Genomic DNA, 17,070 nt, shown 5'->3' with positions numbered 1-17,070 from the left:
ATGACCCTAAACACCATATACCTAAGGAAATTCAGTTAATGATTTTACTGGCATCTCCAGTTGATGGGGAAAGATAGTTGCAATGGTTAATTTTACACGTGATCTTGGAAGGTACTGTAAGTGAAATTAACAATTTCAACTGGAGACTCTGAGAACAACAGATTGCTCTCCATAATGTGGGTGGGCCTTATCCATTTAGTTTGAAGGCCTAACTAGAATCAAAAGAGCAGCCCCATCTAAGCAAGAAGGAATTATCCAGCAAGCTGCCTTTGACTTCATCAGACCATCGGCTCACCACCTACCAGTCTATACTGCAGGTTTCGGAAATGCAAAACTCCGTAAGCATATGAGCCAATTCCTTATAATAAATCTCCGCGTGTGTGTGTGTGTGTCCACGCGCACGCACGTGTGAGCACAACTGATTCTATTCTATTATTCTATTCTATTGATTCCTCCTCTGGAGCTAATAACTCATATTACAGACAAAGGCCCAGTCTCCCTAATATACAAAGGGTTTTTAAAATTATTTTTAAAGACCAACAACTGAAGAGAGAAAATTCAAAATAAAAATATATAAATTTACAGTTCCGGAGATAGGAAACACAAATGCTTTTAAATACACAAGACAACACTCAACACTACTCATAACAAGATAAATGTAAACTAAAACTATATGCTTAGAAAAAGAAGTGTTTCAGATTTTGGGATACTTGCATATACACAAACGAGATATCTTAGAGATGGAACCCAAGACTAAACATGAAATTCATTATGTATCAAATGTGTCTTATATATATGGCCTGAAGGCAATTTTATGCAATATTTAAAAATAATTGTGCGACTGAAACGATGTTTTACATGTGTTTTGACTGTGACCCATCACGAGGCCAGGTATGGAATTTTTCACTTGAGTGGTCATGTTGGCACCCAGAAAGTTTCAGATTTTATAGCATTTCATATGTCAGACATTGGGATTTAGAATGCTCAATATGTACCAGATTGGCAAAAATCCAGAAGCTTTGTAAAACCATGCTACTAACACATATGTAGGAAGAGTCCTCTCACGTGCAGATAGGAGTGTGAATTGGCTACAACCTGCAATACCCACTGGGAATGCAAATGCACATACCCTTTGCCCAGCACTGTGGCTTCCTGAATTCATCCTGCAGACATTACTGCCCGCTTATGAAACGACACATATACAAAGTTTAGCATGGCATCATTGTTTCAATTCAAATAACCAGCACTAATCTAAATGTTCCTCAAAAAGAACTGGTTAAATATATCACGGTGTGTCCATAAAATGTAATGAAGCTATAAAAATGAACGAGGGATTGCTGTATGTGCTCCTTTGGAAAGATCTCCAGAAAATATATTTAAGTGAGTAAAAGAAGGGGATGAGAAAAAAATATATATGGAAGAAGGCATATAGTATATACTATATATACACCATCATTTGTGTAAAAATAGGGTGAAAAATAAAAATATGGTGTTGTGCTTCTTGATATACAGAAACTCTAAAAAAAATACAATAAACTATAAATGGTCATCCAGTCAAGAAAGGGGGTAGTGACGTGGGCAGAGGGAACTAAGATGGGAAGAGACTTTTCTCAGAATCCCTTCCTTGTACTTTTAATTTTTTGAAACCAATGAATGTATTGATTAGCCAAAATATTAAACATATGAAAAATATTGAAGACACAATGTGAGGTATCTTGATGGAACCCTAAAATTACCATCTGTATCAATCGCATTAACAAGACACCAAATACTACTAATACTTGCTAACTGACTGTCTTATGCAAAAGCAAGAGATTATGTAAACCACATTTGAAAACAAAAGGAAAGACTGCATAAAGAAATGTTCTGGTCGTTACGAAATACTGGCTGGTTAAACTAAATATGGTTGTTTCTTAAGTTTTTAAAGGTATATGAATTCAGTGTTATTAAGATTTAGCTTGATTTTGATAATATTTTAATGGTAATTTTTACTTTGTTTCAGGATAGATTATTTAGGTTTTGGAGGTGCTAAATATACCTATAATGCCAGGTATCATTTTTTTGAAAAACTTTCCAAATCTATCTGGCCATCCAACTCCCTAAAATCCAAGACTGTTCCTGTCGAAGCAGACCATCCGATTAGGCCACCTAAATGTCTCCAACTTTCACCTTTCTACCCCACAATGAATATAACTCAGATATTTTATAGTTAGGGAGTACGAACCCAAGAACAAATTTCCAATGTATTTTGAGCAACGTTCAGTTTTATTCAGAATATGCAAAAATTACTACAATTACATTAAAAAGTCATGGTTATAGAGCATATCTTACCATATAATTTATTGCATTCAAATCAATAAAATAATGATAGTAATAATCAAAGCATAAGATAGACTGAAACTAAGCACATTAAAATAATATTTATTAAGATTTTACCTGTAGGATGCTTTAAATATTTAAATATGAAAGATATTAAATAACTAATTGCCACGTGCTGGAAGTCATCAGTGAATAGTTTTTAAAGGAAGTAAATTTTGAGCTTGGTCTTGAAGAAAATGACAGGCATTCAGAATCCTTAATCAAATTGGTTTTATGATCAGAGATTCATTTCAGCATACTACAGTCAAATGAGTAATATAATTTATCTATTGAGTCCTTAAATTTTGATGACATGACAAAACACTCTGGGTCTACAGATATGTTCAATAAGGCTCTGAAAGCCCCTTGAAAAAGGTTATAACTTCATCAAAACTCCAGATACCAGCCTCTCTCATCTAAAAAGAAATTATATTAAAGTGTTTTAAAATTTTCATACACTTTAATAAAAGACTTGACCAGGTAACTATGAAATGATGTACATTCCTACTGCTACAAACCCCATATGTTACCACATTTTTTTTGCAACAGAGTCTTGCTCTGTTGCAAGGCTGGTGTGCAGTGGAGCGATCCCGGCTCACTGCAACCTCCGCCTCCCGGGTTCAAGCTTTTAAAAACATGTATGTGAAAGCAAGACTGTACTAGGTCTCAAATCCTAGCTGTTGTTTTAACATGTTTTGCTTAGAGTCATAAACTCTGTTCAGAATTCTCTGGTAAGTCACATGGAAGTGGACTCCAACAAATCCAAGAAAATATTTAAGAAACCAGCCAAACTGATTAAAATTAAGCTCCATAAATTTATTTATATTGCTTAATATCCACGATCTATTCAAGCCACAAAAGAAGTCCTTCAAAGAGGAAAAAGTCGATGCTACGTGTCCATCTTCTCTGCTACCTCACCACACAAAAGGAATAAAGTATTAAAATGGAAAACTATGTGTGTGTGTGTGTGTGTGTATACATTTCTTTTTTTTTTTTTTTTTTTTTTTTTGAGACAGTCTCGCTTAGTCGCCCAGGCTGGAGTGCAGTGGCGCGATCTCGGCTCACTGCAAGCTCCACCTCCTGGGTTCACGCCATTCTCCAGCCTCAGCCTCCCGAGTAGCTGGGACTACAGGCACTCACAACCATGCCTGGCTAATTTTTTGTATTTTTAGCAAATACAGGGTTTCACCGTGTTAGCCAGGATGGTCTCGATCTCCTGACCTCGTGATCCACCCGCCTCGGCCTCCCAAAGTGCTGGGATTATAGGCATGAGCCACCGCGCCCGGTCAGAAAATTTTATTTTGATGCTTATGATTGGATGTGCTATGAACATTTTATCTGGATTCAGAGTAACAGTCCCTCACTCACTACTCCTTTTCATGTCACTCATGAGTGACAGTCTCTAAAACATAAGGAAACTGAATCATTTTATCAAATAACATATATACTATTTTTCTACAAATTCTGTAAACTGAAATATATATCCCAATAACCTAAAAGAGTATTTAATGAGACTAATTTAAACTAGAAACTGCTTGACATATTTAAAGTACATGATTCCAATTAGTATTTTAATATATTGCAACTGAAGTGAATATCTACTTATAAGCGAGTTTAAAGAGAATAACACAGTCAAAGGCAACAATGTTTTCACACAGTAACACTTACCATTAAAACAAAACAAAACAAAACAAAGGTCAAGATAAAAATACCACGCATGTACCAACTAGAAGGATTAAATGATTGATAAAATCCTTCTCCTGAATAAGCCTTAACAAAGTGGCAGAGTGCTTTCTTGAAAGGTTCAGAACACAAATGACAGGGAACAAGTAATGACTGATACTTTCTACTGCCACTAACCAATAATGCAAACAGCTATTAAACCAGTCATTCTTCTCACCCTCCAATCTCAGAAGGGGAAAAGACAGAGGGAGAGATGGAGTTAGATTAGGTTATACCTATGCATTTTCTCAAAACTAATTTTTTTTCCACTGAGAATATAATTTTTAATAAAGGACAGGAAGATGTTTCAGAACCAGGTCTGCCTTGGTGGAGAAAACAGGGCCCTGTGGGCCAGTGCACTATGCTCACCTGCTGCGGCTGGTACCTCTGCTGGGACTGGGACGGCAGATACTGCGCCTGGGGCGGGAGGTGCGGGGGCTGCGGCTGCTGGCTGTAATATGGCTGTTGGCCCTGTTGGCAGTAACCACTCACACCTTGCTGTCCATACTGAGGAGGCATCTGTCAAAAAGTCAAGCAAAGCAAATGAGAAAGTCAAAATGTGCAATTAAATGAAATTGAATATGGTTTCAATTTGGCAACATGAAGGGGGTTCTCTGCTAAGCAACTAAACTCAATATTTGTAATCCTCTCTTCATTAGACAAACTGACATGCTGCTTTCTATTCACATACTATCAATGAAGTCAAAAGGCAATCTGACTTTGCCTTTAAAAACCATCGTATTCTATCAGACAGAAACTATTGAATAATACCATAAAGACGGAGTAGGGAGGAAGTGCTAAATACTGAGACTAAAAAATAGCCTCTACTAAGAAAGAGAAGCATGATATGAAATCCATTCCCACGTAACAGTGAAAATTAAAATGAACTCAAACAGTCCAGGTTAACTCAGTAATACTTTATAGGAGGCTTATGGTTGGGATGCTTTATTATGGTATATGTTTGTTGCTAAGTTCAGAATAAAAAAGTGAGAATATACCAACTGCCTTTACAGCACATATATACCAGTTAAATTATCAATTTTATTTACTATTTTTGCTAAGGATGGCATTTTCTTAGTTGATAAAACAGGTAACAATGTAAAGCAAGGCGTACAACAGTGTAAATACCAGAGGTATAGAGACAAAAATGGCCTCAACCAATCTTCTCCATCTCTAATTTACATCAGCCTAAAAATGCCTGAAAGCATTGTTTAGAGGAAAATCCTTCCTCATGCAATAAATATACCATGGATAGCATTTTTGAATTTTTTTAAATGAGAAATCTATTGCCTTTTTCTGTAATTTCAAGAGAGAGCAGGAAAGGAAAAGAAAAACAAGATATCAGGACAGCAAAATGCACTCTAGAGATACGAATGGCAAAGTCATTTTGTTTCATACCACAATATGGTCCATTGGAGAACTTCAAGAACTGGAGCCCCATAAGCAGACACACTTAACGAATTAATGATGAGCACCAGATACACACCTAAAACCCAACTCCACTACAGAAATGCTGAATGAGGAAACAGATGAAATGGTAAAAGATGAAAAGAGAAAAACATTTAGCCTCTCAGAAAAATCAGCACAGTAATTCCTAACATATACAGTGGGGTAACAGGGGAAAAAAATGAAAAAGTTAAAGTTCCTATATTTCTTTAAATCCAATCCAGATTATTTTCAAGATCTACCAAAGAGGATGAGAATAAATGTGACCACAATGTCTCACAGTGCCTCTCATCACACAGAGCCTAAGTTGTTGGAGCAGAAAAGTCTGCATTGAAAGCCATTTAACAGCACAGTTGAATTTTTTGCTTTTATTTATTTTACAGCTTGATATCTCATAATGAATGTATGTCCCCTGCCATAAGCCAAGCCAACGAATTTCCATAAAATACAACTCCACATGCTAGAATACCATATACCACTACAACACACATCCTTCCGTTCAACACCCATATGTTTGATTTGATATCTAATACTATATTTCACACAAGCATCTTTGCAGTTTGATTTAAAGCAGTTAGGATAACACTTCTGCCAGTGTTAAAATGACTGTAAAGCTCAGTCAACACAGCCAGCAACTCCCCTATGAATTGCGCTTTAATATGTTGACTTTCTGGTTACAGAAACCCTCACACACAATATGGAAGTGTTGTTTGGGGAGGGGGGCGCTGTTTTCTAAGCAAGACAACAACAGGACAGATTGCAGGAACCTACTAACACTAGAGCAGCCACAAGCTGACTAGAATTTTTTACTACCCAGTCCAGCTCCAGGAAGTTTGGGTGCAGCGTGTGGGGCAAGGAGGAGGACAGGTGGGCACAGTGGAAATCTTCAATGGAGCACCCGCCTACAGAACTGAGCAAACTGAGACCTGGGTGCCCTCAAATACGCTCCTCCACAATTAAAACCAATGTGCTCTCCTTTCAGACACATGGCTCATTCATCCATTTAGGACCAACTTCACTGGCACCCACCTTCTGTGAGCCTGGGCTGAGGAAATTTGGAACAGCACAGAGGGGCTCTCCCTGAGACCTGGGGCCCAGTGCCAACCAACTGGAGCCGGTCAGCTGTCCTTCAATGGGAGCCGTGACGGGACAGATTGCTCAACTCTAGTTTACCCGAAGAATCTTTGGGTTCGAAATACATGGACTCTAAGTCCAATTCCCTTTGCACGTGAGTTGTGTGAATATGGTCAATCACATGACTCTGCCTTACATCTCCAACTGCCTTCCTAAGTCATGTGGATGCCCTGCCCAGTCCCACCTGGAAGTCTATACAGGTGCCATTAAGACTTATTAAACTAGAAGTTGTAGTGCTGTCTGTAAAATATTAATTATTTCCTAAATGTTACCTTTAAAAACCAGTTTCTCAATTAGAATACCCCAGCTGACTGAAGCTGAAGTCTAACTCTTTTTTGTTTGCTTGCTTGCTTGTTTTTTTAAGACAGAATTTTGCTCTTGTTGCCCAGGCTGGAGTGCAATGGAGCGATCTCAGCTCACTACAACCTCTGCCTCTCAAGTTCAAGCAATTCTCCTGCCTCAACTTCCCGAGTGGCTGGGATTACAGTCATGCACCACCATGCCCGGCTAATTTTGTATTTTTAGTAGAGACAGGGTTTCTCCATGCTGGTCAGGCTGGTCTCGAACTCCCAACCTCAGGTGATCTGCCCATGTCAGCCTCCCAAAGTGCTGGGATTACAGATGTGAGTCACCACACCCGGCCTAAAATCTAACTCTTTAATGATCATTATTGTTTGTGTGTTAATGAACTCAGATGCAAGGCTTTGAAAGATCTAATATATACTGTTCAGACTTCTGAAACTAAATAGCATTATGAAACACAAATCAACAGGCTGCCCCACAAGACACAGAAGGCCCCAGAGCCTTCTGCTGGATGCTGCAGACAACAGCTCCTCTGATTTCTGGTGTCTGGGTGGCTGTCCCTCTCCTCAAAGGCCATCAGAGCATGCCAGCACTGCTCACCACTCAAGCTCAATCCCCACCTGAACCCAGTTAGGCTTCTAATGTGCTGAGGACCAAGACACCCACACACGCTGCCCACACAATGAGGGCCCAAAGGACCAATCCGTGAGGAAAGCACCTGAGCTTCACTGTCCCAAGCTTTGCAAATCCTATTCTGATAGCTGAGAGTTTTTAAATCGTTTAGTTCTTAACCATACGCAGGATAACTAAGATAACCAGACGGTTGCGTGCAAGTGACATGCAACCAACAGTTACTGAGTGCCAGCCGGCACAGAGCTGGGGACACAGAGCACTGGTAGCTGAGGCAGCCCTCCCTCCCCAGTCTAACCCTAACCATGGTCATTCTCCTGCCTTGAACAACCTGATCTTATCACAGGGGAGACTGATTTAGTTACGTACTAAAACCCTTAACTACGTGTTCACGTTTTTGCTGTCTGTCCTCATCACTAGAATATAAGCTCCTGGAAGAGGATCTGAGTGTCAACAAATACTATTGAATGGTAAGTAAGTACTGTTCAATGATTACTAAAGCAAGCTATTATCATATGAAAAATTTTAACGAATCGAGGAACACATTATAATATGGAGATCTCTTGACTACCCAAATCTGACACACGTGTTCAGCTTCATCTACAGCCACTGAACGGTACAGTAACAATAGCACGGTGTCCTTGGACAAAAACCGCTGGCCCACAGAAGTCCTGACTGTCCAGCGCATGCTTTGCCTTGAACACAGTTCTAACAATACATATATATTTTGAACCTGCAAAACTGAACTAAATGGAGATCTCAAAAAAAATGCCTCAGATCAGAACGTTTCCATTTGTTATTTAAAAATAAGAATCTGGTGCGGCACGGTGGCTAAAGCTTATAATCCCAGCACTTTGGGAGGCCAGGGTAGGCAGATCACCTGAGGTCAGGAGTTCCAAACCAGCCTGGGCAACGTGGCGAAACTCCGTCTCTACTAAAAATACAAAAATTAGCCAGGCATGGTGGCGCACAACTGTAATCCCAGCTACTAGGGAGGCTGAGGCAGGAAAATCGCTTGAACCTGGGAGGTGGAGGTCACAGTGAGTCGAGATCGCTCCAGTGCACTCCAGCCTGGGCGACAGAGCAAGACTCTGTCTCAAATAATAAGAAGAAGAAAAGAAGAAAAAGAATTTGTTTCACTCATTTCTAAATAAAGACCTTTAAGACATGAACACACACAACAACAAAAAATTTATAGCTAAAAATGATTCACTTAAATATTTATTTTAGAAAATTAACCCAATAAAGAACACAAGTACTACCTTCCACATTTCTGTATCATGTTAGATATGCAGGGTCAGGACTCATTTTTCATTTCACCATACCCTGAACTTTTTGCTCATCCTCCAAAATTAATGAAATGACCAAAGGTTACCCTCTCCCCTTTTTTCCTTCTAAAGAAGTTTGTTTTTGTTTTGTTTGAGATAGAGTCTCACTCTGTTGCCAGGCTGGAGTGCAGTGGCGTGATCTCAGTTCACTGCAACCTTTGCCTCCCGGGTTCAAGTGATTCTCCTGCTTCAGCCTCCCAAGTAGCTGGGACTATAGGCGCCCCCCCTCATGCCCATGCCCAGGTAATTTTTGTATTTTTAGTAGAGACAGGGTTTCACCATGTAGGCCAGGATGGTATCAATCTCTTGACTTCGTAATCCGCCCACCTCAGCCTCCCAAAGTGCTGAGATTACAGGTGAGAGCTGCCGCGTACATTGTTTTTTTTTTTTTTTATTAATTAATTTATTATTATTATTACTTTTGAGACGGAGTTTTGTTCTTGTTGTCCAGGCTGGAGTGCAGTTGTGTGATCTCGGCTCACTGCAACCTCTGCCTCTCGGATTCAGGCGATTCTCCTGTCTCAGCCTCCCAAGTAGCTGGGATTACAGGTGCGTGACACCACGCCTAGCTAATTTATGTATTGTTAGCAGAGACAGGTTTCATTATATGGGTCAGGCTGGTCTCGAACTCCTGACCTCAGGTGATCCACCTGCCTTGGCCTCCCAAAATGGTGGGATTAGAGGCATGAGCTACTGCGCCCAGCCTAAAGAAGTTTTAGAGAGCAGTTTCCTACTAGGTTTAAAGGTACACTGACCCCACGACCCGGCCATGTACCTTGTAAGTATACACCCATGAAACACGCATGTTCCAGGAAGGATATTCAATGCAGTCCTGTCTACTACAATTGACAGAAGAGGACAAAATCTAACTCTAGGACAGGTGGTAAAGTGGAAAAGTTAACTTTGCTATAGGCACACAATTAAATGTATACAGGAGTAAAAAGGAAGGAGTAAGACATCACACATCAAAATGGTTCAAAACTAAAAAATACAATGTTGAGTTTAAAAAGAAAGCAACAAAAAGTTAATGCAGTATCATACCATTTGTATAAAATTTTAATACATAAGATATTAGTGTATACTGTTTATAAACACACATATAGCAAAAGTATAGAAACATGCATTGAAAAGGATTGGGGATGATGGGGCGTGGCTTCAGCCGTGCTTTGCTCCTTTACAAAAAGAAAGATGTGAAGCAAATTGGGTAAAATGTTATTTTTATACCTGTATATAATTTTATATACATATATTTATATATATGTACACACACACACCTGTATATACTTTATGTGTAATTACACAAGTGTGTCTGTTATATTTGCTTCTGTAATTTTCTATAAGCCTAAATTATTTCACAATTTTCCACTTTTACAATAAAGATTTTGCCTCCACCCCAGTCGACCTCCTCCCAAAAAGAGGTGGCCCTGGGAAGTTCAAGCATTCACACAAGGCAGGAGGGGACACCCCAGGAGGTGTCCTTCTGAGAAAAGCGAGCTCAAAGGCCAAGTCCCTGACTACAAGACCAGGTGCTCCAATCACTCCCAGGCCTTTCACCTAGGACGCTCCAGGCCATGGCTCTTCTGAGTTCTGGTGTCTGAGTGGCTGTTCCTCTCCTCACAAGCCATCAGGGCATTCAGGACAGAACTAGGAGGAAGCCTTCATTATGGTCTCCTCCCAAGGGAAAGAAGTGTCCGGTAGGTTGGTGAACCTCTAACAGATAGAACTTTACGCCAGCATTTCCCTAAGGGTCACTAATTTCCCTATGGGTCCTGCAAGGTACACTAATTCTATAGAATATCACACAGAAATGAGTTCTGTAATTTAAAAAAGTTTATAAAATAAATATACTATAAAAAGAAAACATACCAGATCATCACACTAAAGGATATGTGAAATTCTTTAAAAAGTCTGGAAACCTGTCCACCTTTACATCCAAGATTTCTCCAACTCATTAGACCACTGAACACTACGACACCACTGGACTGTCTACTGCACAGGACAGGCCTTTGCTGGTTTAGTTCATCACTGTATTCAGCACGCCTGTCTGGTACTAAGAGCTCGGTGAATGACTGTTGACTGAACTTCCTGAAATACGTATAGAAATCACACACCACAGTCAATGGAAACGTTAAGAGCTGCTGCCTTGCACTAAATTAATCCAGTCCAGTTCTATCTCTTGGAAAGCACAGAAAAACACTGGAACAGATATTAGAACCTCCTCGACGTGAGCTTTGAAGTTATGATACTAAAACACCCCCCAGTTTCTATCATGGATCTGGTGCCTCTGAATATCTCAATCTACTTAGGTTGTCAGTTTGTTCCTCCTTTTGGAGGAAGACAATCTATGAACAAAAGAAATACTTGGCATTATTCTAAACTTATCAGAGACACATTCAAGGTGGTGAAAACTCCCCGCTACTGAATTCTAACATGCTACTTTTTTGCTATGTAATAGAATGAGTACCTTTCTCCTTATCTTCAATGTCTAAAGACTTTAATTTTTAATTGTGCTAAAATATACACAAAATTGACCATTTTAACCATTTTAAGTACACAGTTCAATGATGTATAAGTACATTCACACTGTTGGCCAACCATCACCACCATCCTTTTCCAGGATTTCATCATCCAAAACGGAAACTGCGCCCTGGAAATAACAACTCCACATTCTGTTCCCCACCCCAACCCCCGGCAAGCACTATTATACTTTCTGACTCTATGAATTTGGTTAGTCTTGCTATCTCACATAGGCAGAATCACACAATATTAGTTCCTCTGTGTCTGACTTATTTTGTGTCTGAGTTAGCATAATATATTCAAGGTTCATCCATGTTGTGGTATGTATCATGTTTCATTTTGTTTTAAGGCTACGGAATGTATACAGCATAACTGTTTGTCCACTCACCCACGGATAAACACTGGGCTGTTTTCAACTTTGGGGTATTGTGGAAAATGTTGCTCTGAATAGGGGTTTACAGATATCTGGTCGAATCGTTTTTACGTCTTGGGGTACATTCCCAGAAGTGGGATTGCTGGAGTATACGGTAATTCTCTGTTTAATTTTTTGAGAACTATCATAGTGTTTCTCACAGTGGCTACACCATTTTACACTCCCACCAACAGGACATAAGGGTTCCAATTTCTCCATATCCTTGACAACATTTGGTATTTTCTGGGTTTTTCTTAATATTAAGTATCAGCTGTACTAATACTGGGGGTGAAGTGATAACATACTCATTGTGAAATATGAAATTTCTCTGATCTTCAGTGCTATTGAGTATCTTTTCGTGTGCTTATTGGCCATGTATGTATCTTCTTTGGAAAAATGTTTATTCAAGTCCTTTGCCATTTTTTTTATTGGGTTATTTGTTTTGTTGTTGATAGGAGTGTTTTATATAGATATTAATCCCTTATCAGATACATGATTTGCAAATATTTTCTCCTGTTCTGTGGGTTATACCTTTTCACTCTTATCCTTTGATGCTCAAAAGTTTTTTTTTTTTTTTTTTTTTTTTTTTTTTTTTTTGAGACAGAGTCTCGCTCTGTCGCCCAGGCTGGAGTGCAGTGGCCGGATCTCAGCTCACTGCAAGCTCCGCCTCCCGGGTTTACGCCACTCTCCTGCCTCAGCCTCCCGACTAGCTGGGACTACAGGCGCCCGCCACCTCGCCCGGCTAGTTTTTTGTATTTTTTAGTAGAGACGGGGTTTCACTGTGTTAGCCAGGATGGTCTCGATCTCCTGACCTCGTGATCCGCCCGTCTCCGCCTCCCAAAGTGCTGGGATTACAGGCTTGAGCCACCGCGCCCGGCCATGCTCAAAAGATTTTAAAACTTTGAAGTACTCCAGTTTGTCCTTTCTTTTGTTGCCTATGCTTTTGGTGTCATATCCAAGGAATAATTACCAAATCCAGTGCCAAACTTTTCCCCTGTTTTCTTTTAAGAGTTTTATAGCCGGGCACAGTGGCTTATGCCTGTAAACCTAGCTCTTTGGGAGGCCGAGGCAGGTGGATCCTTTGAGGTCAGGAATTCAAGACCAGCTTGGCCAATGTGGTGAAAATACAAAAATCAGCCAGGTGTGGTGGTGAGTGCCTGTGATCCCAACTGCTCGGGAGGCCGAGGCAGGAGAATCACATGAACCCGGGAGGCGGAGGTTGCAGTGAGCCGAGATCGCACCATTGCACTCCAGCCTGGGTGACAGAGCAAGACTTCGTCTCAAAAAGAAAAAAAAAGAGTTTTATAGCTTTAAGCTCTTACACACTTAGATGTATGATAGATTATTAATTTTTATATATAGTGTAAGGTAAAGCGTCCAATTTTATTCTTTTGAAAGACATTGTTTTTATTCTACACAATTTTCACATCAGCTTTGGATCTTTTTGTTTTAAGATGTACAGTTTGGTATTTACACATCCATTAAGAACTATTTTCTGAAAAGAACTACAGTAAATGTATATATTCATAACACACTGTATGGTCTGTCTGCATGAAATTCAAAATCAGGCAAAATCAACTTATTGTGACAGAAATTGTAACAATGATTGTGGGATATGGGGCCCGGCTGGAAAGAGACATGAGAGATGGCCGGGCGCGGTGGCTCAAGCCTGTAATCCCAGCACTTTGGGAGGCCGAGACGGGCGGATCACGAGGTCGGGAGATCGAGACCATCCTGGCTAACACGGTGAAACCCCGTCTCTACTAAAAATACAAAAAAACTAGCCGGGCGAGGTGGCGGGCCCCTGTAGTCCCAGCTACTGGGGAGGCTGAGGCAGGAGAATGGCGTAAACCCGGGAGGCGGAGCTTGCAGTGAGCTGAGATCCGGCCACTGCACTCCAGCCCCGGCGACAGAGTGAGACTCTGCCTCAAAAAAAAAAAAAAAAAAAGAGAGACATGAGAGAATTTTCTAGAAGTGATGGAAATACTCTAATTAGGATGATGGTATCCTAGATGTACATAATTGTCAAAACTCACTGAACTGTATGTTTAAGATTTAGGCATTTTAATGGATATAAATAATAGCTTTAAAATATTGGTGGAATATGTATATATACTTAATACAGAAGTCTAAACTGTTCATCTCCATTTTTATCATTCTGTAACACACATTTTAACACATTTATGCTTAAATCATTCTTGCCTTTAGACCTAGATGTAAATTTTGGTTCATAATTAATGACTGCTCCTAGATGCTTATCAGTGAGTTTTTATGTTTTCATTTTACATAATCCAAAATATTACAGAGCAACAGGGCAAACTGAAATGATCATGGTGAATATACAAAGTAAAATATGTAAGGCAAGTCACAATATGTATAGAAACAATATGCCTTTAACCCAAAATTCTACTTTTGGGAATTTATCTTAAGAAAAAGTATGAGGCCGGGTGTGGTGGCTCACACCTGTCACTTTGGGAGGCCGTGGCAGCCGGATCACAAGGTCAAGAAATAGAGACCATCCTGGCCAACACGGTGAAACCCCGTCTCTACTAAAAATACAAAAAAAAAAAAAAAAAATTAACTGGGCGCAGTGGCGCACACCTGCAGTCCAGCTACTCAGGAGGCTAAGGCAGGAGGATTGCTTGAACTGGGGAGGCAGAGGTTGCAGTGAGCCAAGATCACGCCACTGCACTCCAGGCTGGGGGACAGTGCGAGACTCCGTCTCAAAAAAAAAGAAAGAAAGAAAAGAAAAGAAAAAGTATGAAACAAGTATGCAAAGACACGTGTATATCAAGGAGTTTACTGCAGCTCCACTCAAAAATAGGGCAACAGCCTAAATGTTTAAATGTCCATCAATAACGAATTAGATTGAGAGGAAAAAAAAAAAAAAGCAGAGGTGAGGTTTCAATAAAATACTCTAGAGCCATTGAAAATAACAATTATCATTTTACATTAATAACAAAAAGTTCTGTCCTTATATTATTGAGGTGAGGTTTAAAGATAGCAGGCTACAAAATCATATGTAGTATAATGTTATTTTTGAATGTGAAAATCTGTGTGTGGTATAAAGAATTAACAGCCTCAAAGAATATATACCAAAATCACTCCCTAAACCAACTCTGTTTTTCATGAATCTAGAACAAAATGAAATTTATTTAGGATTATTTATTGCTGCTGTCTTTCTAAGAGTTATCCAAAAGTATATTATAACAATTTATCTTAAACAGAAGAAAGCTCCTTAATTTTTATGTGTTTGTTTTTCATCACAGATTTGAACCCCTCCAGGTAAATTCTACAAAATGGGAAAGCAAAAAGCAGAAGAAAAATCTTAAGTCCACAACAGCTCCATTCACATGTGGCAAATCCTGCTGGCTCCTGATTTCATAGGAAGATCAAACACCATTTTTCATGCATAAGAGACCGACTGAAAATTCCCCACAGCAAGGAATTCAGATGCTAAGCTGATGCGTGGTTGAACCAATTGCATGAGGAAATTTTATTATGTCAACATGTCCAGTCAAAAATAATGTGCTAGAAGGTAATAAAGTTTACAAGGTCAAGATCTTACAACTGCTCGACATTCCACAGTCCCAAATGAGACTTCTAAACAACTTAGGTGCCTTTTTTTCCCCCACTTTCTTATTTTAAGAAGAAAAATAAATCTTGTCCTTAGTCTTGTCTAAGGAAAAAACAAACAACAACAACAAAAAAAACTCCACAATTTCCTGAAATTCATCTTTCATCCTTGAAAAATGAGAAATAGTCAACAAATGTATATTGAGCACTTACTGTATGCACAGTACACTAAAGCTAAGTTCCTTCCAATTTTATCTGGCTTCTCTTGACTAACAGGAAAAAGACAACCCAGGATGAGAAAGAAGTTAGCAAAGTATACAAAAGGGTCAAGCAGTATCTCACACTGCAGAATGGGCTACCTGACCACCCTCACTCACAAGCTGAGTCCATGGCTCTCACGTTGCTCTGAAGTCCATTGCGTTCTGGTCTGGGCCCTGGTTCCTTCCTAACAGGTAACTTCTGGGCCATAAACATTGCCAGTTTTTAACAGGCTTTCTGAAACCAGCACATCTGGGATAATTTAACCCTCCCCACTAGCTTAGAAATTTTAAAAATTTCATATGGTAAAACAGATTTACCTTTTCTGATTTGGGAAACATTGAAAAGTTCTCATTTTTATCAGTAACAAGTCTTTTGCTGTGACAAATTTTTTTGTAAAACTTAAAAGGGTACACGATAGAAGATTATAAAGACATACACATACAATCCCTCTTGGATTTCTTTACAATTACTAATTGCCTACAAAATCTCACTGCTTATTGTAAGTTCAGCTGCTCTATATTTAGTAAATCACAGCCTCAGTGAATAGCAGGTCCGACCAATGTTCTGCAGAGTGAACATTCCATATAGCTGTGGGAACTAAATGCCTCTCGTGTGGTTCCTCTCGTGACCTCAATTTCCAGAAGTCAGGGATATGTCCTGAGCAGCCTTTATCTCCTCTTAATAACCAGTATGAATCTATTATCCATGAATTTATTTATACACTTCTTAAATTAATTTATATTTCCAGTTCAGACTATCTCTTTAGGGTAACAAGCTCTGCCACGTTATTATCCACTTTGCAAAGTGGCACATCCTTTAGTTTGCATGAAATTAACTCCTTCAAGCTTCAAGGAGTGTTGCCTAACTCTTGTACATAGAATTTGATTAACAAACGTATGGTCAACCAATGCAAGTCAATTATATCAGCCCAAAGCCTTTTTTCTTTTTTAACTATATCAAAAATTCCTTGCCAACTACTGTCCATGCCACTCTGTCCCTTGATTCTTTTCCTTGCCCTATCTAAACTGCTGTCACCCCGTTCGCCTTTATTGTGAAACAGCAGCTAGAATAGCACAAACGATCCCAAAGGCACAGCAAGCACAGCTGTACACAAGAGTGAGATCACTTTTCGAGGTACCTGTAAAAAGAAATCTCTAGTATACACGTTTTGTATTCTCCTCTCCCACCGAACTACAGATGTTTTCACCTTTCTTTCCAGGTCAGCCAATTAGAGGAGATTTTATTTAAGTATTCATAAAATGCAGGCATTCACTGGCAGTAAAATGCTTCCTCTCATTTACAACCAGTGTTGAACTAAAGTCTTACTGTACACAAAATTAACACACAAGTGTATAATTGTAGTTTTATGCTCAAGTGCCCTAA

General features: G+C 39.4%; 1 protein-coding gene across 7 annotated transcripts in view; it reads right to left on the bottom strand.

Moving 5' to 3' along the window:
* Window positions 1-17,070, bottom strand: part of ARID1B (AT-rich interaction domain 1B) — a 445,370-nt gene that overhangs the window by 313,995 nt on the left and 114,305 nt on the right. For all 7 annotated transcript variants that reach the window (XM_030928075.1, XM_030928069.1, XM_030928073.1 and 4 more), the window contains exon 3: window positions 4,450-4,599. In XM_030928075.1, coding sequence (XP_030783935.1) covers window positions 4,450-4,599 — 150 coding nt within the window. The remainder of the gene's footprint in view (window positions 1-4,449; window positions 4,600-17,070) is intronic.

This window comes from Rhinopithecus roxellana, chromosome 4 (assembly GCF_007565055.1).
Source record: "Rhinopithecus roxellana isolate Shanxi Qingling chromosome 4, ASM756505v1, whole genome shotgun sequence".
NCBI classification, from domain to species: domain Eukaryota; kingdom Metazoa; phylum Chordata; class Mammalia; order Primates; family Cercopithecidae; genus Rhinopithecus; species Rhinopithecus roxellana.
The sequence above is the reverse complement of the archived record's forward strand: the minus strand, read 5'-3'. Positions and strand labels throughout refer to the sequence as shown.